Source organism: Diachasma alloeum, unplaced genomic scaffold (genome assembly GCF_001412515.2).
Source record: "Diachasma alloeum isolate Michigan unplaced genomic scaffold, Dall2.0 Dall_scaffold_00183, whole genome shotgun sequence".
Lineage (NCBI taxonomy): Eukaryota > Metazoa > Arthropoda > Insecta > Hymenoptera > Braconidae > Diachasma > Diachasma alloeum.
The window spans coordinates 1,464,947-1,485,990 of NW_021680349.1; the positions used below are offsets into that span (position 1 = coordinate 1,464,947).

The 21,044-nt window shown below is 39.0% G+C and overlaps 2 protein-coding genes across 4 annotated transcripts in view; one reads left to right on the forward strand and one right to left on the reverse strand.

Annotated features, from left to right (window-relative positions):
- Positions 1–1,947: 1,947 nt before the first annotated feature.
- On the reverse strand, positions 1,948–5,095 carry LOC107046955 (vesicle-associated membrane protein 7). The gene is made up of 5 exons (XM_015269681.1): positions 4,877–5,095; positions 3,718–3,931; positions 3,076–3,213; positions 2,833–2,991; positions 1,948–2,464 (listed from the first exon to the last, which is right to left on the reverse strand). Exons 2-5 carry the CDS (start codon positions 3,919–3,921, stop codon positions 2,303–2,305), a joined length of 663 nt encoding a protein of 220 aa, XP_015125167.1. The 5' UTR covers positions 3,922–3,931; positions 4,877–5,095; the 3' UTR covers positions 1,948–2,302.
- Positions 5,096–7,931: 2,836 nt separating this feature from the next.
- LOC107047355 (triple functional domain protein) overlaps positions 7,932–21,044 on the forward strand; it is a 35,379-nt gene continuing 22,266 nt past the window's right edge. For all 3 annotated transcript variants that reach the window (XM_015270121.1, XM_015270128.1, XM_015270124.1), the window contains exons 1-8: positions 7,932–8,115; positions 8,593–8,996; positions 10,763–11,743; positions 13,169–13,264; positions 14,156–14,337; positions 14,458–14,605; positions 15,464–16,114; positions 17,041–19,413. In XM_015270121.1, the coding sequence (XP_015125607.1) occupies positions 8,622–8,996; positions 10,763–11,743; positions 13,169–13,264; positions 14,156–14,337; positions 14,458–14,605; positions 15,464–16,114; positions 17,041–19,413 (4,806 nt within the window). In that variant the 5' untranslated portion in view covers positions 7,932–8,115; positions 8,593–8,621. The remainder of the gene's footprint in view (positions 8,116–8,592; positions 8,997–10,762; positions 11,744–13,168; positions 13,265–14,155; positions 14,338–14,457; positions 14,606–15,463; positions 16,115–17,040; positions 19,414–21,044) is intronic.

Consider the following 21,044-nt stretch of genomic DNA (forward strand, 5'->3'; position numbering starts at 1 on the left):
ACGCACCCCCACACCCCCTCACCCGCCCGGTGGGATTCAATGGTAGTAAAAGTAGTGTAGTACAACCCCACTAGTACAATGACGTTCGAGTGTCTGAGCCGGCATTTGTGTGTACATACACACTCTGTTGTCCTGATTCATTCTATCCCCCCTTTGCGAGATTGACCAATCACCCACACCGATTCTCTTCCCAGTGACGGAATGGGAATTTATTTTATTTTATTTTTTTTGGCGGGGGGATTTTAATGGAGGATGTTTAATTAATTTGAGAATGCAACATGTAATTTTCGCTCCACGCCCGAAAATTCAACAGCCTCGTTCACCGGATCAATCGTATACGTGAGAGAGAAGAGAGGTATTCGCACCCCCGAAGGGCGGCGCGCCACGCGAGTCATCGACATCCCGAGAGCACCGAGGCTGGAATGACCCGGGCGTCGCGACGCCAGCGCCGCTGGGATCCCCCCTCTCCCACGAGGTTTTTTTCGCTCTTTCGCGGCGGGAGGGTGGAGGGGCGGCGGAGGGAAAGGGAAATTCTGGGTGAGGGCGAGAGGAATCCCGAAGTTTGCGGAGGACCTGGGGCTGAGGCGGTTGGAAAGGCAATTGGAGGGAACAATTTGGGATATTCCGGGGGGTGAAGCGAGTAGAATAGTAGTCTTGCTGAGGATTTTGGCGAATGTTATTCTTGTACTGAGAAAAACAGCTCTCATATGCTGCAGATAGTTACTTGAGACTAGTGATTTTTCTCCAATCGCTTAATTCGCCCAGGCTTCTCAAGTCATGCTTTAAAATGTTCTTATTCTTAAATATGTTTTTGTCGCAGATGAATACTTAAAGATTGACGATTCTTCTGGGCAAATCGCGTAGAAGAATCGTCAATCTTCAAGTATTTATTGTTTTCACGATATTTTTTTCCGTTAGGATACCCGTTCCGAAATTTTTTATGTGCCGCCTCAAAAGACTCGAAATAAGTTTTAAAAAATCCTCTCAAAATTGCAGCACTATCTCAATTCTGAAACATCCCTAAGCGCTTTGTTTCGCCCCATAACAATAACACGGGATTTTTATGGAAAATTCGAATATATTCCCCTCCCCCCCTGCTAAGTCACTGAAAATTTTATAATCATGGGAAATTACTGAGTAAATGAACTACTTTTCACGGAAATTTTTCGTTTTTCATCCACACAGTACGTCAGGAATTCTACAATTTTATTATTCCGTTAATTCAATAACACTCATCAAAAATTCTCGGAGGGAAGGAATAATGACGTCACACCTCTCTACAGTTCGTAGCTGACTCACTACGAGGCGCCACTTCCGTTTCATTGTCATGAATAAAGTGAGGTTAATCATCGTAATTTTTCACCCCATTTATCTATGATATTGTTCCAAATAATGCTTTAATTGATGCCAAGACCACTCAACTTCATTTCTCTCGATCGCACTGATTTCATTTCTCAAGACAGAAATTCGACGAGAGTTTGCGTTAACAGACCAGAGGTGTGACGTCATTCAAGGTCATCTGACCGTTTTATAATTATCAGCTTTCCATCATTTTCTTTATTGTAAAAAACAGCGTTTGCGAAGTTTTACTTCGAATTTAGATATACATTGTCATAAATAATAAAATGAAAGAAAAAAATCAAGAATATTCTTCTTGGGTTAATAAAATTAATCAGAGGTCTGATTTAAATATTTTTCACTGCTAAAGTTTTTTTCGTCATGGGAACCTCGGACTTTATTAAAAAATCAATGGAAACTAAATTTTAGTGCAATTATTCTATGAAAATTAATAGAAATCAAGAAAATTCGAATATATTCTGGAGTTTTTAATGAATTAATTCAATGAATTCCGAATCTTCTAAACTCCAAATATTTTCAAAACACTTTATACTAATCTTTGGATTCATCTCTAGTTTTCCCCAGTTCTGCTCAATAAAAAGACAACGATTTTGACCATCTTTTTTATTTCACAATAATTAAAAATACATAACTTTTCACCTCTAGCCATTACATTCCAATAATTCTGCACCTCCCCAAAGAATAATAAATGTCAGGCAAATGTTGAGCCTTCAAAACACAAGTGTTACACATAATTATTATCATCTGGACGTGTTATCAAATTGTCATATCTACTGGATCGTTAATAATGTCGGTTAAATGATGCGATAATGAGTACGTATACAATATATACAGTCCTTATGAGTTAATAAACGTCTGGAGCACTGAATATATCCAATAGCTGTATCACAAATGTTGTCTCTCCCAATTTTCCCCGTTTTGATGGAATTTTTCTCCATTCTTATCAGTTTCCAACGCATTTTTGCCAGGCCAGACCCCCACAGAACATGGAAACGATGAAGTAGACGACGACTATTAGAACAGCACCAACGATTGCGTAGATTTTTATGTTTTTCCAGAACAGAGATCTTGCCAAGTTCCTGCTGGTCTTTCTGAATGTTACAGACTGCAAAGAATCATAAATAATTTATTTCTTCGTTTATTAAAGCGTTCAACTGATGGAATGAATATATTTCATAAAAACATCCATCACTTTATCAAATATTGATGGATTGAATAAAATATACCCGTCAACGGAATTCATTTTAAGAATACATAGTGAAATTTTTATGAGAAAAATTTAGAGCTGGAAAAAATTCAATATTTCCCGTCAATTTCATCATATTATCCAAAGTTGTATCTCAAAATATTACATAAGTTATTTCATTTCATTGTGTACTCATTTTTATCGGCTCAGTAATGACCAGAATTGATGGAATTGTTCTGATTCAGTCGACTTGAATCAATATTTTGGGTTTGAATACTTCTACTTACACTGGCAGTCAAATTTTCAGTCTTATTAACAAGCAACTCCAATCGTTCTCCTCTCATTGCGATGTTATCAATATTCCTGACCATGATGTCTTTCAATTCATCCAATTCTCCGTGTACTTTTGACAGAGTGTCGATGTCCTTTGATTCGCTGTAGTGTCTCTGCAGAAAAATAATCATCAATAAATCTCAATTCGACGATTTTCATCAACAATTTGTAATTCTCATCTGTTTATGGCGTTTTACCATTTCATTGGCTAATACTCTTGAGAATTCAGTGTTCATGGCGTAGGCCAGGGCAGCCTGTGCACCAGGTCCATAGCTAGCTTGAAATCTCCTCTTGATCTCGTTCAGAAACAAAAAAGCTCGCGATCGTTGAAAGTCCTGAGGAGAATGAATAAAACTTGTAGCAATCATAGATTATTTAGAATAAAGTTCTTAAAGGTGTTCAAGAGCTTTTACAATTTATTCTTCGTTAGAATCTTCATCAATATTTGTAGTTGAAGATCAGAGCTATCTTTTTGGACTCATTGGATCGTAGATTATTAAACGATTGATGTTTTTATTGTTTGTTTAGGCGGTTGAAGTAGATTTTGACTGTTGGTCAATTTTTAATGAATATCTCGGAAACTAAGGGAGATAGCAAAATTTTTGTAATGACTTTTTTTGTAGAGCGAATTAAGGACTACAAAAAAGGTTATGGCAAAAATTTTGCTATCTCCCCTAGATTTCGAGATATTCATTGAAAACTGGCTAATAGTCAAAATCGAATTTACAAAAAATCAAATCCATGCCGAAAAAAATAAGGTTTATGCATAAGAAGACAATGTTTCGAAGTAATTTTTCCCAACATGTTATTTGAATATCCCCAACAGGAAAAATTCTCACATCGTCTGAAATGCACATGTAGATAATCCTGTCCTCACAGATGTAGTGAAAGAGGTAAGGTCCTTGGGAGTACGTGAGTTTGTCATCTTGGGGTGGTATTTTCGACAGAATTTGCTCAGTCACTTCCTCGAAGTTCCCCGAGCACGAGGCATACTTGGCCAGTACTGTGGGGCCACGTGCAACGACACTGTACAGCAGTGGCATATTGATAATTCTAAAATATTCGAAAACAAAATTTCGATTATTGACTCTCCCAAAAGAAAATCATCATCAACACTAGCGATACATTCCAATTTCGACGTTGAATACCTCAAGCAATAAAATCTGAATTAATAAGGAAACAGGAAAAAATTCTATCGCCAGTTCTCGACATTTCTCTCAACTTTTTCCTAAAAAATCACTCATTAACGAAATAATAGTAAAAATAATCATAAAGCATTTAAGAAATTCAATGAGACAACAATCTTGGGAATAAAATAGAAACAAATTTCTAAAATAATTGAAAATGCGTTGAAAATGTAAACAATGGGTTCAATTCTTCAAGAATGTGTCAGGAATGATTCTCCCAAAAGCAAATCATAATCAACACTAGAGACACATACAAATATCGACGTGGAATACCTCAAAGAGTACAATCTGAATTAATAACAAAACAGGAAAAAATTCGATCGACAGTTCTCGACATCTCTCGAGACTTTTTCCTAAAAAATACTAATAATAACTCATTAACGAAATAATCACAAAACTAATCATAAAGCATTTAAGAAATTCAATGAGCAAACAATCTTGGGAATAAAATAGAAAAATAAATCTCTGAAAATAATTGAAAATGCTTTGTAAGGAATGGGTTCAATTCCTCAAGAATGTGTCAGGAATGTTCAGCGACCACATGAGTACTTGTTTAATTTTTGTATTTTCTTACTGAACAATAGGAGGAGGTGACTCTAACCTACTTGACAGAAAAACAATTCCCCCAAACAAGTATGAAACCCAGTACCCAATCCTGTCCTTTCGTTCATTGTCGAGAGAATGAATACAACAAAAATGATAGTGATGAGCGAACACATTTGAAGAAGCATAACAGTACTCGCGTAACAATGCGTAAATTACAAGGCATAAAGAAAAGACTGTCGACAATGAATAAATCGCAGTTACTCACCCGGACGATAAAATAAGACGTATTAATCCGTCAACTTTCACAGAGCTATTTGAGATGACGTTGCTTGATGCCTCTTCGAACTAATAAACTGCCTGATGTCAATTCACATCGATACAATTATCGTTTTGATTAATTAGCATCGAGGGTGGGTTTTATTTAAGTTATGTAGTATTGAGAGAAACGTCAAGAGAGATGGCAGATGCGAGTACTAGAGATCCCCCACTCCTAGCTCGAGTACCACTGCGCAGTCTTTGAGACGCAGAACGTATGGCGCTCATCCGTTTAAATCGTTTGAATTCGATCGAGAACGGCATGACTTGTTATTAGGGGTGAGCGATGTTTGTCAATTAATCGATTCTCAACGACTGATCAATCAATTTTCCAAACATCGATGTTTTGGATCAAGTTGACAAAATTTCTCTTTTTTTTCATCGAATACTAATGTTGATTGATTGAAAATACGAACAGAATAGTATTTACACGGAAGCGAAAAGTAAGTGAATGCTTTGCCAGAAGCTCGTCTTTGCAGAAAATTCGCGAAAAATTCAAAGTTATTAGCTGTGCAGGACGGTGCTTACATTTTTAGAAAAAAGTGAAATTTCATGGACAATTGACTACTAATTGTCAAACCAGTGACATTGAATGCAATTTAGTGGCAAAAAAAACATAAAGTTTCAGGTTTCCCTGAAAATACAAAAAAAAACTTTTTCAGTTTTCACGTTTTGCACTTACTTTTGAGAGTTCTGAATAGCCCGTCGCTTAAATAGTTGGAATCAACGTTCACCCGGCTAAAAAATTCGATTTTGGCGAAAAATCCAAGATCTGACACTTTGACCCTTGTGACCCTTGGACCGACTTTCCCCCCGGAAAAATCCAAGATCCGACACTTTGGCCTCCGGTGAAAAATTTTTTTTTTCATTTTTCACTTTTTCCACATACTTTTGATAGTTCTGAATAGCCCGTCGCTTAAATAGTTGGAATCAACGTTCACCCGGCTAAAAAATTCGATTTTGGCGAAAAATCCAAGATCTGACACTTTGACCCTTGTGACCCTTGGACCGACTTTCCCCCCGGAAAAATCCAAGATCCGACACTTTGGCCTCCGGTGAAAAATTTTTTTTTTCATTTTTCACTTTTTCCACATACTTTTGATAGTTCTGAATAGCCCGTCGCTTAAATAGTTGGAATCAACGTTCACCCGGCTAAAAAATTCGATTTTGGCGAAAAATCCAAGATCTGACACTTTGACCCTTGTGACCCTTGGACCGACTTTCCCCCCGGAAAAATCCAAGATCCGACACTTTGGCCTCCGGTGAAAAATTTTTTTTTTCATTTTTCACTTTTTCCACATACTTTTGATAGTTCTGAATAGCCCGTCGCTTAAATAGTTGGAATCAACGTTCACCCGGCTAAAAAATTCGATTTTGGCGAAAATCCACTTGCCCCGGAAAACCCGAAAATCTGACCCTTTGGCTAGGGCCAAAAAAAACGGTTTCTCAGTTTTCACTTTTTCCACATACTTTTGACAGTTCTGACTAGCCCGGCGCTTAAATAGTTGGAATCAACGTTCACCCGGCTAAAAAATTCGATTTTGGCGAAAATCCACTTGCCCCGGAAAACCCGAAAATCTGACCCTTTGGCTGGGGCCAAAAAAAACGGTTTCTCAGTTTTCACTTTTTCCACATACTTTTGACAGTTCTGAATAGCCCGGCGCTTAAATAGTTGGAATCAACGTTCACCCGGCTAAGAAATTCGATTTTGGCGAAAAATCCAAGATCTGACAAAGCCCTTGTGACCCTTGGACCGACTTTCCCCCCGGAAAAATCCAAGATCCGNTAAACAGTTTCTCAGTTTTCACTTTTTTCACATACTTTTGACAGTTTTGACTAGCCCGGCGCTTAAATAGTTGGAATCAACGTTCACCCGGCTAAAGAATTCGATTTTGGCGAAAGTCGACTTTCCCCCTGGGAAAACGTAAACTCTGACCGTTTGAAAATCTGAAAAAAAAACTTTTTCAGTTTTCACTTTTTCCACACTTTTGAGAGTTCTGAATAGCCCGTCGCTTAAATAGTTGGAATCAACGTTCACCCGGCTAAAGAATTCGATTTTGGCGAAAGTCGACTTTCCCCCTGGGAAAACGTAAACTCTGACCGTTTGAAAATCTGAAAAAAAAACTTTTTCAGTTTTCACTTTTTCCACACTTTTGAGAGTTCTGAATAGCCCGTCGCTTAAATAGTTGGAATCAACGTTCACCCGGCTAAAGAATTCGATTTTGGCGAAAGTCGACTTTCCCCCTGGGAAAACGGAAAATCTGACCCTTTGAAAATCTGAAAAAAAATTTTTCAGAGGGGGAAAGTCGGCCCTCGTGACTCTTTGACCGACTTTCCCCCCGAAAAAATCCAAGATCTGACACTTTGGCCCCCGGTGAAAAAAAAAATTATCAGTTTTCATCTGACCCTATGGTTCCGGGTGAAAAAATTTTCATTTCGACATTTGTCGCGCCTTTAGGAGTTTCATTGGCATCAGAATTGTTAGAAAATACAGATTTAACCGTCACCTACCGAAAAATAGTATCTTACGTCATAAGGCGATAAAAGTATTATCCGACGAATGTGACTTTATAATCCGAGCCTAAGGCGAGGATTATAATCACATGATTTGTAATTGATCAGCTGGTCAATTAAAAACATACGATTGGCTGACCCCCCCCCCCCTCCCCATCCCTCACCATCACAGGGGAAGACATAAAGACAACCCCCAGACATCGGAGCTCAGAATCGGAGTTCATAGCCCTGAAGATGCAGACTGCAATGTTTGCGAAACGTCGGCGCAATGCTGAAACCAAACGTGCCATCCGGAAGCCATCCGGAAGCCAATAACGTCAACCCATGAATTACTTGGCCGATACACTACCGCGCACCCTAATCAGTCCTCCGCACTTACCACACACCGATAAACCAGATTCCCCAAGAATTTATTTCTCATTATGCTCACCCACGGTCTCTTCCGTAAGCGGGGTGCTAGAGGGGCCGCCAGTGGCTAACAGTACCATTGAGCCCGCATAGTAGAAAAGATGGCAGAAGAAAATACTCTCGCGTTACACGAATGACTTTAGCCCACCGTCGAATGGGCCAAACAATATGTGCGGTGTACATTGTAACAGTGTTATTCAAGTACTCATAGCCCCATTAACCGTGTAACATGAGATTATTGGCGTCTCCATCTCGGGGGTAACACAGGTAAGCCGGTTTGATTACTCGTCTCACGCAGTTACATTTAACTCAGTATATTATGTACAACCCGAACCAAAGTAAATGGCAAGAGTCTGGTGTATGTGGCCCGTCGGGCTATCGTCTGTGCGGCGAGCTGTGGCGGGGAGGGGCAATTTTGACAATCGAGGGTATCAGTTGTCCTTCAGACACTTCCCAGAAGCCGAGGGAAGAAAGGAATTCCCTTTTTTCTCCCCATCACACCACTTTTGTCTACTCTAATTTGACGTGTGTGCGAGAGCCACTAAAGCGTGGCCTCGACGTCATATATCTCAGCCACTCTTTTTTTTTTCCCTCTTCTCCCTCTTTTCACGGTCAGAGATTGATTTGCAAGATGAGGGCACGCGATATCCCGACAATGCACCGCCAGTTATTGCGAAAATACATCGGATATATGATTTCCCCCCGATTCATTCGGTGAATCGAATCTCTATTTTTTTTTTCCAGATAGTTTGATTATTTAGTACTAGTGTAAAATGGATGGAACTGGAGCTAAAGAGCTCCAGCCACTGCTGGAGGAACGTCTTGCCATTCTACCTGGTGGTCGTGATCGTCGTGGTGGACCTGTCCTCATATTTCCAACGACAGCTAGACGAGAGAGAGCCAAATCCGAGGACTACTGTAAATTATTGCAATACCTACTGGCAGTACCAAATGACGAGACAAGAAGTCTACGTTTCACTGTGATTATTGATATGCGTGGTGCCACGTGCGACTCGGTTCATCAGATATTAAAGGTCCTTCAGGAGCACTTTCATCGCTCAATCTACGTTGCATTCATCATAAAACCCGAGAATTTTTGGCAGAAACAGAGAATATCACTGTCTATACCGAAAAAATGCAACTTCGAGGTGAGTTGTTTGTAGTTTTTTCCCCTCACACTTTTGCCCTTTTTTTTCTAAATGGGAACAATCAATAGGGAATAGCCCAGCTCGAATGCAGATACGTGACTCTGTGTTTGTGTATCAGTGAATAGAAGATAGGACTTGGCGCAAGTCGACACTGTCCTACTTTGGCACAAGTACTCTATTCTACACAATTGCATCCAACAATGTGCCTATACCTCAGAGAATAGAGGGAAAAAAATACCGCTGATTTTTAATAGTGTACCACACTGGGAGGAAAATGTTGCAAAACGGACGGATTAGTTTTTGACTCAAACGCTCAGGGCTTTCAATAGGGCCAAATGAAGCTGAATCTAGCGGAATATTCGTCAGCGGAAAATTCAATTTAGGGGATATTTAAGTGTAGGAGAGTCAAATAATCATGTGTACAAATGTTTTTTAAGTGCGAAAGAATTTGTACATTACTCAAAAACATTTGTATACCCCTAGATTCGCCTAAGACAAATCTTCTGCTGTCGAATCTTTCGCTTGTTTCAGCTTCATTGGGGCCAATAAAACAATCCACTTGCGATACGGATCATGTCGTCACTTTGAGTCGATTGCATGATTAAGGTATATCCCTTGAAAACACGATTTTCTCAAGACGAGATCGAAGACAATTCGGTAGATTTTTCATGATTCATCCCGTTATTATTTAAGTTGGTTGGAATCAATGCGTTTCTTCACGTATACGAATTTCTATAGTATTACCAAGGAGAAATTCGTGGGAAGCGATGAAAACTTTTATTGAAAATTCATGATTTTTTTCATTGCAAAGGGATGGAAATTTCCATCGAGAACCAATAGAAGATACGGCGAAAGCCATGAAAACTTGCATTAGAAACCGAAGGATTTTCTATAGAAATCTATCGAAACTTCTGTTAAAAGTCCTCGAAAAAATCGTCGAAATCTATGAAAACTTCAATTGAGCATCGTCATGTATGCGATTTCTCTTTCACACACTTAGCAATAAACGCGTGACATCTTCTTTTTATATAAGATCGTCCCCATGTTTTTGATAGATAATGTTTATAATAGTCCCCAGCTATTGATGCTGTTGCATTGATGCATTTCTTATTTGATTCAAAAAAATACTTGACAAATAATTTTTCATTTGATTCAAACAGTTATTGCTGTCTGCATCAACAACACATTAAAATAGAAAAACTCAATAACTGATGAGAATGCAATAACTCAAGTCATTTAGAATTTTTTACGAAACCCCATAGGGACTAACTTTTGTAAGGGCTCCAAACATGTGACTTATGATTCGATATAATGAGGCCTCCATCGATCACACATTCCTTCGTATTCCCTGAATATTTCATCGAATTTTAATAGTTATTTGAATCCAACACGTCCCCTCGATCTGAAACCTTACTGCAGGGGACATCAACGGACTCGCATTCAATAACATATTTTGAATGAAATAATGCCTCGAAGGAATATTCCGTTATTCACGCTCCCTCAGTAATCCCCTCTTGAAATGAAGAATTAGAACGTTAAAACACTGAAATTCTATTTCCATGCCAAAGAGCATGCATCCAATAACATATTTCGTAGAAACTGCGATATTTTTCTCCCAGTGGACCGCCTGGAATGAAAATACTCCAAAGCTTAGACGTTACATTTTTCCAATATATTCCCTGACAACTTTTAAAGCAGAAAATAGCCAGTGAAAGCGCGGTTGAGTGGAGTTTAATCATCATCGATATCTCTCTGATGCATTTCAGATAAATACAATAAGCCTGGAGGCACTGACAAAGGTGATCGATCCGTCGCAGTTGACAGTGGATCTGGATGGATCGTTGCAGTACGATCACGGTAAATGGATTAAAACGCGATGTGCAGTTGAGCATTTCACTTGGCAAGCAACAGAATTGTTGGATCGTCTCGAGGAATTGCAGGAGGATCTCGGTAGAAATGATTTTGCTGATGACGTGGCTGGAGCTAGACATGGCCTTGAACTTCACAACAAGATTAGAAAGAAGATAATGGAGGTGCCAGTGGAGGGAATGAGGTCTGAGGGCCAGAGATTGTTGCAGCGTTACAGCAATACTTTGGGATTGGGCTCTGGTGAGGGGGGGAGCATTGAGTCTGGCGCCTCTGGGGGGAGTGATCCTGATGGCAGGTGTCTTGCACAGTTGGTTATAAGTCGTGTTGATCTGCTTGATGCTATGCAGCAGAAACTCCTGCAGCACTGGCACATCAAGAGGGAAAAATTGGATCAGTGCTTTCAACTGAGACTCTTCGAGCAGGACTGCGAGAAGATGTTTGATTGGATATATCACAGTCGTCAGGGCTTTCTGGGGAATTACGTGGAGATTGGGAGGTCTTATCAACTTGCTGAGGAACTGCAGGAGCAGCACAAACATTTTGACACCACTTCCAGGAGTGTTTATGCTAAGAATATTCAGACTATTGGGGCCATGGCTGAACAATTGAGGGAGCATTATGCCGCTGGACACATCAGGGTTGTTGCTAGCCGCCTTGAGCGCGCCTGGCTGGAGTTTGATGCCGCTTTGAGGGAGAGAACTAGTGTTCTCAAGCTCAGTGTGCAGTTTCATCATAAGGCTGAACAGTATGTCGACAGTGTTCATGGGTGGAGTCAGGCGTGTGAGTCAACGAATCTACCAAACGATATTCAAATGCTGGAGCAACATATCAGGCAACATCACACGCTGTACGAGGCTATGTGTCAGATGTACACTGAGGTAATTTTTGGTTATTGCTTTTTGGGGTTTTTTTTTCAATTTTTTGGGGATGAGGATGTGCCAGTTGGTTACTTCACCTCTGAATAATACAGTGGGAATTGTTTTTGGATAATTTGTTGGAAAGAGAACGTGTGAAGTTATTCCGGAGCTGCAGTTAAGGGGATTAGAGTTCTGTTCTCTTTTTTTATTCCAATCAACACATTTGGTAATTGAACTGCATGAGATGAATTTTCGATTATTGGGAGAATCGATTTTTTAAGTGACTTGAACTTCGGAAACTTTTTTTAGCATGGAATGAATTTCTCGTGAAATTACAAAAAGCGAAAAATTTGTTAGGATTCAAAACAATGATATTTAGGTTTAAAAATTGATTGTTTACAAAAGATTAATGAAAGAAGGATATTTCCTTCAAAATCGAACATAACTCATTCTGGAGCCACAGTTCAGGATAATAGAGCACTGTTTCCAGTTTTTTTAATTTTCAATCTTTACATTTGGAAATTGAACTGCATGAGAAGAATTTTTAAATAAATATGGATATTTAGCTTCATTCAAATTAGATTATTAGGAAAATCATTTTTTAAGTGAACATTGGGCACCTAATTTTTTTAGCATGGATTGTTACGATTTGTTACGATTCAAAAACAACGATATTTAGGTTTAAAAATTGTTTGTTTATAAACAATTAATGAAGGGAGATCGTAATCTTCACAAATTATAATCACCCCATTATTTCATAAATCCTTCTCCAAAATTTAATTTCTAATTTTTTCAAAACTTCTGAAATGTTTCCTAAGGGTTCAGAATGGAAAATCAAGTTAAAACCGTCAGATTTTGTGTTCATGTTCAACTAAAAACGTAATATTGATAAACAATGCTTCCTCGTCCCACACGAAATCAAAATCCCATAAACTCATATATGAATTGAAATTTGATGGAACATAAAACAACTTGTCCACGTAATATTTATTCACGATAAAATGACCCGTTAAATTTCAAGCCCTGTAATATTTAGAGGTGATACCCGATCTATTGATCTGTCAGACAGAGCTCAGTGACGAAATATTTGGCAGGTTTACAACGCGTATCAAGCATTATTGAGTGGATTGGGAAAGATGCTGCAGGTCTGTCACAGCTCAAGTGTTACCAGTGCCAGTGGAGAGACACTCGACTATGTACGAACACTAATTTTATTACTGATATTCACTATTATTTCTAGCAGGTACTACTGGCTTGGGGGTCTGGGTACTTTCGATGACATTAACATTGATTTATTTTACAGGATTCATTAATTCATCTCAGTTATTATTTTTCACCGTGACGTTATTCGATATAACATTTTGTACATTGTTCGTTCATATATTAATTCGGTGAAGGTTTGTTATTCTCACGTGAACGCTTTTTTTGGCTTGTATCGATGTTTAGGTACACAGTACCAGTAAGAAGCTTCTTTATCAACTGGATCATCTTGTCCAAGTTTGTAATCAACCACAGGGGATTGACCACTCCAACCGAAAACACGTATGTCCATACGTCTATCCTCATTTGTATTGTACATATTTTTTTCCTTTTTTTTTAATCAGTCGTATTTGCACGCTGCATGATACTCTAATCAATAATCCGGCAAACGTATGTTGATTATTCAAAATTTTGGTATTATCTCTCGCGATTAATGCATGGTAGACTATCAATATGAGAGGGATATTTCCTGAAATATTTTCGTTTGATTATTCGCGTCAAATTGTATTTTTATTTGAAGGAAAACTCGGCAAGTTTTTTTGCGACATTTTTTATGAGCCTCATTAAATTAACGAAATGAGGAAATTGTGGGATATCTGGGGTGTCGAGCTTCTTATACTGTGAGCAATTAATTTAAAAATGCACAGATGACCTTGAATGGCATTATCTCCTGTCTGCAAGAATTTTTGAAAATTTTTATCAACAATTTTCATGAAGAATTCATTTCAACAAACCCCTCATAAAAAAATATGAAAAACATTCTTATTGACAGTAGGAATGTTTCCTAAATTTTGTATCTCCTTTTATTCGATTATTCATGTCAAATTATGCGTAAATTCAAAGTGGGCTTTGCAATTTTTTTTCTCGTAAAAAAAGGATTTGAAAATGATAATTTCAAAATGCTCAGATGACCTTGAATGGCATTATCCCCAGTCTGAAAAAATTGTTGATAATTTTTATTAAACTAACGAAACGATAAAATTATGGGGTTTCCAGTGTATGCAATTTCTCAAACTCTGAACAATTAATTTCATAAGTTTTGCATTGAAATAAAATTATAGGAAATATCCCAATTGAGTATGTAAATATCTATATTTCTCGTTTTTTAATTTCAATTTATCTCTTGATTAATGCAAAATGACATTGATTTGAATTGTGTGCCTATTCGGTCAGAATCAGCAGGATGGGCACACAATGGATAATCGTGGTGGTATGAGTGGAAATCCAGCTGCGGATTACAGCGAGGGTGCGTCACACGTGCTTGCTGTCATACATCAGATTTTAGGGCATCACAGAGCTCTCGAGGCCCGCTGGCTCAACCGAAAAGTTAAATTGCACCAGCGGTTGGCTTTGAGGTATGGGTTTTAATTATTCGTAATGCCTTTTGTGTCTCATCAGTCATTTACATGCCTCTTCATACGTCTTGTCTTCTTATTGTACGTCTTGTCACATTTCTGGATTAATTACACGTGCAGATTGTTCCAAGAGGATGTGAAGCAAGTGCTGGATTGGTTGACGAATCATGGAGAAGTTTTTATTCGAAAAAATACGGGAGTGGGGAGAAATCTGCAGAAGGCGAGGGTCTACCAGAAGAGTCATGAGCATTTCGAGAATGTTGCGCAGGTAATGAATCATAGATGAGTAAAAATTTATTTATTTATTGTTTATAGACCCAACAGTATAGAGCCATTTTCATAGAGTAAAATTTATTCAGCCAAATTAATTAATTTAAATGTTTAATTACATAGGGGAGGGGTGGGGCAAAATGAAATAGTAAAAAAAACAACTGTGTCGCACAATTCAAGAAAAAAAAAAATTGTTATTAAATTTGTTTTTGTAAACTTTTTTTTATTCTTGGGAGTACTGATGAGAATAATAATTTTCCATTCATTAGAATGGAAATGATTTAGAAGTTTTGACGGGCGAAGATTTTGTCAATGGATTAATTGAAAAGAAAATGAAACAGCAAAATCAAAGTCGATCACTGATGGAAATGAAGATGCAAGTCAAGTTCACTGGGATGATTAATGGTTTCTCGCATAGAAACCTTTTTGTGAAGATGAATTCGATGTATAGAACACGTCCTCATGTCTATTTCCGTTGGATTCAGAGATATTGATCAGGAAGTCACCTTCAAACTAAGTTGACTTATCCTGTTTTGCCACTTGGCTGTTGAATCGTAATCCAATTATCACGTGAATAGTTCACACTGTCTATTCATAATTGTATCGATGTCTTGTAGGCATAAGTAGATCAGTTCCCTGTGTTCTCGTAATTTTTCTGGGAAAAATATATCGTAGAATCTCGTAGAATAAATCAGCACCCAACAAGATGTAAAGAATGATTAATTGTGGGGGAAAATATCAAGAGACAATTCTTCTAACTGAGAAATGTCAAAATTTCTGTTTTTCACCTGAACAAATGTCCAAAAAGACGTGAAAAAAATGCTCTTATTCTCACCGAAAATCTGTCTTTCCCCAGAACACCTACACAAACGCCGAAAAGCTCTTAACAGCAGCTCAAGAACTAGCTCAAACTGGTGAATGCGCCCCAGACGAGATATACGCAGTGGCTCGTGAGCTCCAGGCGCACGTGGAGAGCTTCAAAGCTCGTGTCGAGCAACGTCGCTGTAAACTGGACCTAGCAGTTGCCTTCTACGATCACGAGAAGAACCTCAGTTCCTGGGTGGACGAGCTACGCCAGGAGCTCCAGCAGGACGAAGTGGCCGAGAATCTGGAAACAGCTGAGGGTCTCCTCGACAAATGTGCACAACACCGAGGCAGATGCCTGAAGGGTTGCTCCGAGACCATAAAGGAGGGAGAAGTCCTTTTGGAGGAGCTGAGGGAGGACTGCCCCGAGGGCGACACCACAGGTTCCGTCAGTGCAGTGGAGGCAGCACTGGACAGACTGGCAGTGGTTCGTCACGAGCTCGAGGAGCTCTGGGCGACTCGTAAATTGCGACTGGAATTGTGCCTTCGTCTGAGAATATTCGAGAGGGATGCACTGGAGACGAGTGGCCAGCTTGAAATGTGGGCGCAGGAGCTGCGGGCACCCCCGAGGGAAGGCTCCCCCGAGCAACTCCTACGTGTTCACAACGACGGAGTTGCCCATATGCAGAACATAGCCTATCAGGTGAGGATGCAACGGACAAAATAACCGGTTAATTTAACATGATTGCGGAGGGAAATGGCAAGAAACAATTTTTCTAGCTAATGAAATCTTCAAAAAAAATTCTTTGGCCATTTTGTTGTTAAATCCTCCATGAATGGGAAAATTTAACAATTAGTAATAGATTAGAGATGTTCTATTTGTTATCTTCAGTCACTATGCAACTCAATAATTGTTCAATCATCTTCACATTGATGTGATTGAAAGAAAAATGTGACGATTCTTTTTTGCAGTTGGATAAGTGCTCAAAAAACATGCAATTATCCACGTTAAGATATAAATAATGATTAATTCCGAGGAAAATGTCAAGAGGCCATTTTTAGATTATAAATGTTCTATTCATTAATTTCAGAAATTCGTCCACTCATCAATTGTTTAATTATTGCCATATTGAGCGATTGAACGAGAAATATGATGGCTCTTTTTTGCAGTTAATTAAATGTTCAACAACAGTCTCTCGACACTCTTTGCTACAGAGACGCAACGGTAAAAACTGACCACGAGCTATTTAGTAACCATATTCAACCAGAAAAAATGGCAAAATCTTCTAAATTTAATCTTTATTTCATTAAAAAAATTACAGACAACTGCACGATTATTCGGTTCATTTCAAACAGTTCCAAATTGATATAAGTTTCATCACTTTATTGAGTACTTGGATACCATTTATCCCCACTCTCCCTCTTCCGAGAAAATCTGAAATTAAATGATAGAAAATGCAAAAAAAATGACTGAACCCAAAACTAAGACTCACTTTACAACAAGATAGAAGTGGTTTCACCCCAAATAACGATAGGAAATAATGCCTGCCAATTCCCAAAACAAACGGTAATTTTACCCCTGCCCTGACACATGTGAAAACTGACTTGAATTTGCCTTCTCCCTCCCAGGTACTCCAGCAGGGCCAGGAACTAGCTCAAGTCCTGGAGCAAGCTGGTGTCTGCATAATGGCGGATGGCCAGCACACAGCAAGTGCCCGTGTCCAAGTACTCCTGGAGTTCCTAAACGAGCGTGAAATGGACGCCGAGGATCTCGCCGAAATCCGTAGAATTCGTTTGGAACAGGCAGCACAACTCGTTCAACTCCAAAACGACGCTCAACACGTTGCTAATTGGATCAGAAATGGTGAAGCCATGCTGCTGGCGTCCCTCAGAGTCCCTGAAAATTTGCCTGATGCCGAGCAATTGCGCTTGGAGCACGAGCAATTTCAGGTTGCCATTGAGAAGACCCACACATCAGCTGTACAGGTGAAGCACAGAGCTGATGCACTGGTCAGTGCCAATCATTACGATCCAAAGAGCATCAGGGATGTCGCTGAGGATGTGACAAAACGATGGCAACAGTTGGTGACGTGCGCCGAGGAGAGACACAAACTCGTAACAGCTAGTATTAATTTTTACAAAACAGCTGAACAGGTGAGATCTGTTCTGGACAGTTTGGAGCGTGAGTACAGGAGAGATGAGGACTGGTGTTCAGGTGGTGATAAGGGGGGACAAGTACCAACACTTGTTGGTAAACATCAGGAGCAGAAGGAGGCATTCCTGAAGGCTTGCACACTCGTTCGTCGTACAGCTGAGACATTCCTCAAATACACTAACCGTAGTCTACAATTTTACAGCTATCAGCCTGGTACAGCTGGCTCTGAGAACAAAGTTAAAAGTATTCTCGAAGAATTATTGAGTAAGGAGAACAAAGTACTTGAGTACTGGACACAGAGGAAGAAGAGATTGGATCAGTGTCATCAGTATGTTTTGTACGAACGCAGTGCTAAGCAGGCACTTGAGTGGATTCATGAGACTGGTGAATCTTATTTAGCAACTCACACAAATGTGGGAAAAAATAGAATCGAGAATGAACAGTTGTTGCAAGAGCACAATGAATTCAAGGGAGCTGCCAAGGAGATGCGAGAGCGGGTCAAATTACTGATACAACTTGCTGATAATCTTATGGAAAAGGGGCATGCTCATGCTACGGAGATTAAACAGTCTGTGGGGGAAGTTGATCAGAGGTACAAGGCATTCAGCATGCGAATGGATTGTTACAAGAGTCAAATTGAGGATGACTTGGGTATACAGTCGGATGAGGGACAGAAGGAGTTGTCTATTGACAGAAATTCTGATCCACTGCTTGAGGACAAGATCAAGGGAAAGGATTTGAAGGAGCTCAATGAGGAGAAGAGACGATCAGCTAGACGTAAGGAGTTTATCATGGCTGAATTGCTGCAGACTGAGAGAACTTATGTTAAGGATCTTGAGACTTGTATACGTTATTTTCTCGAGGAAACACGAAATGGCAAGGGGAAAGTGCCATTGGGCTTGCAGAATAAGGAAACAATAATATTCAGTAATATGGAGGAGATATATCAGTTTCATAGTGACACATTTTTACGTGAATTGGAGAAATACGAGACAATGCCGGAGGATGTTGGCCACTGTTTCGTAACGTGGGCAGCTAAATTCGATATGTACGTGACTTATTGTAAAAATAAACCAGAGAGCCAGCAGTTATTGATTGACCATGGTAGTCCATGGTTTGAGGATTTACAGAAGAAACATAGGGTTGAGCATCCCATAGCTGCTTATCTCATAAAACCTGTTCAGAGAATTACCAAGTATCAGCTGTTACTCAAAGATCTGCAGACGCATTGTCAGGAGGGACAGGGGGAGATTAAGGATGGTCTTGAAGTTATGCTGAATGTGCCTAAAAAAGCTAATGATGCCTTACACCTTAGTCTACTGGAGGGCTGCGATGTACGTCTGGATACACTTGGTGATGTTGTACTGCAGGATTCGTTCACTGTTTGGGATCCCAAGTTGCTCATACGAAAGGGAAAGGATCGTCATGTCTTTCTTTTTGAGCTTTATCTTCTCTTCAGCAAGGAAGTCAAGGATTCAGCTGGCAAGGCTGCTAAATATCTCTACAAGAGTCGTTTGATGACCTCTGAACTCGGTGTTACTGAGCATATCGAGGGAGACGAGTGTAAATTTGCCGTTTGGACTGGACGTGCACCCACCAGTGACACCAGAATTGTTCTCAGGGCAAACTCACTTGAGGCTAAACAACTGTGGGTTAAGAGGCTGAGGGAAGTCATACAGGAGACGTACTTCAGTCTCAGTATGCCAAAGAGCCCGGCTAAGAAAAGCTCGAGTCAGAGATCTAGCAGGGATCTCGAGGAGTGTGCTTCATTGGATGACAGTGTTGAGAATCTCGATAGAAATTCGCTGGCCTCTTTTGGTTCCACTAACACTACAGACTCCGATAAGGTGAGTGCCATTCATGTATTCTTGGGATTATTTCACATTTCTGGGATGCAAAATGTTGGAAAGGGAATTAGTGGCAGAATTATATTACAAAATAATGAGTTTGATTATCGAGTTGTGGGTCATTTCTCTTTGAGAAACGCGGAGAGAGAAATATTTATGTTATATCTCAAGATAATATCACTCAAAAGTTAGTCCCTGCGGATTTCCGGAAAACATTCTAAATTACTTGATTTATTGCATTCTCATAAGTTATTGAGTTTTTCTATCCCAATATGTTGTTGATGAATTGTTAATTGATTGTTTGAAGCGAATAAGAAATGATTTCCCGAGATTTCCATTTTTTGGAGTTGAATATCGCAGAAACTATGTGCTAGAAAATTTTACAACAAATTCACTATATTCAGAATTTAGCAATCTACCACTGATTCGTTTTTTTAAGAATATCGTAAGAACCGTTTTCTCTTAAAAGGTGGAAAAATCGAGTTCAGGGTGACCCATAACCCCCGTTTTTTTAATAGCTGGAGAATATTATAAACGTTATCTATGGAAAACTTGGGGACAATCGTAAGAAAAACCTGTTTTTCAGGGATGTAATAATCATTGTAAAAATTACATTATTTTGTGTTGAAAAAGCAATATTTTCGTGAAACTTTGCTGAGACTATTGACATTTTTACGAGAATGACTTCATTATAGTCATGAGGATCTTTTTTTTCATAGAAGATAATAAAGAATAATTATTGAGGTCATATGGATCACTTTTTAATGTCCATTCTAAGATAAATGAAACATTTAAATCTCCATTATCATTGTGAAGTGAACAAGATGGATTTTTTTTCATTATTCTTCTCGAATTACTGATCAAAACGAATTTTTAAAAATTGTCTACGTTTTTGCCTCGTCAAATCTCTAGAATATTTCTAGCAGTTTGAGAAATCTTTATTGATCTTTCTAAGATGTTCACAACTAATTCCAAAACACTAAATCTTATTTTATTTAACATGTGAGTTGTGCGTCATTTCTTTCTGAGAAGCGTGGAGACGAAAAAATGTTGAAAATTCAGCAATTGTCAGCAGACGTTACATTATTTTGGGTTGAAAAAGCGATATTTTCGTGAAAATTTGCTAAAATACTAACTTTTCTACGAGAATGACTTCATTATAGTCATGAAGACCTTTTTTTTCATACTAAGAAATTAAAAATGATTACTGAGCTCACAAGAAGCACCTCTTAATGCCCATTCTGTGCTGAATGAAACATTTCAATCTCCATTACCCCTGTGAACTATAAAAGCCATTTCCTCTCATTATTCTCATTTAAAAGCTGCCAGCGTTTTGAAATTTCCGACAGAACTCCCGAAAACCGCAGTAAATAAATTAAAAAATCGTAAAATCACCATTAAAATCATAAATTCCAAATCACCGAGGTAACACCACCCCGAGGCCTCCCCAAGATTATCCCCAGCCGCAGTACATTTCGTAAAAATCAAGAAAAATCTCAATTCCCCCATTCGTCGCCAAATGCACTCGAATTACCCGAAGTCCTTCCTCTCCCCGAGTTTACTCAAATCCTCAAGTCCTCGTTATTCCCCCCCAGTCCCCCAAATTCTCCACCTTCATCCTCAAATTCATC

What these genes read in the sequence shown, in the direction of transcription:
- LOC107046955 (XM_015269681.1), bottom strand. Translation starts at nt 3,921, where the DNA reads ATGCCACTGCTGTACAGTGTCGTTGCACGTGGCCCCACAGTACTGGCC. An exon ending in GAGTATTAGCCAATGAAATG is followed by an intron (nt 2,992 to 3,075) that starts GTAAAACGCCAT and finishes ATTTTTCTGCAG; the next exon opens with AGACACTACAGCGAATCAAA. An exon ending in CTGAAAATTTGACTGCCAGT is followed by an intron (nt 2,465 to 2,832) that starts GTAAGTAGAAGT and finishes GATTCTTTGCAG; the next exon opens with TCTGTAACATTCAGAAAGAC.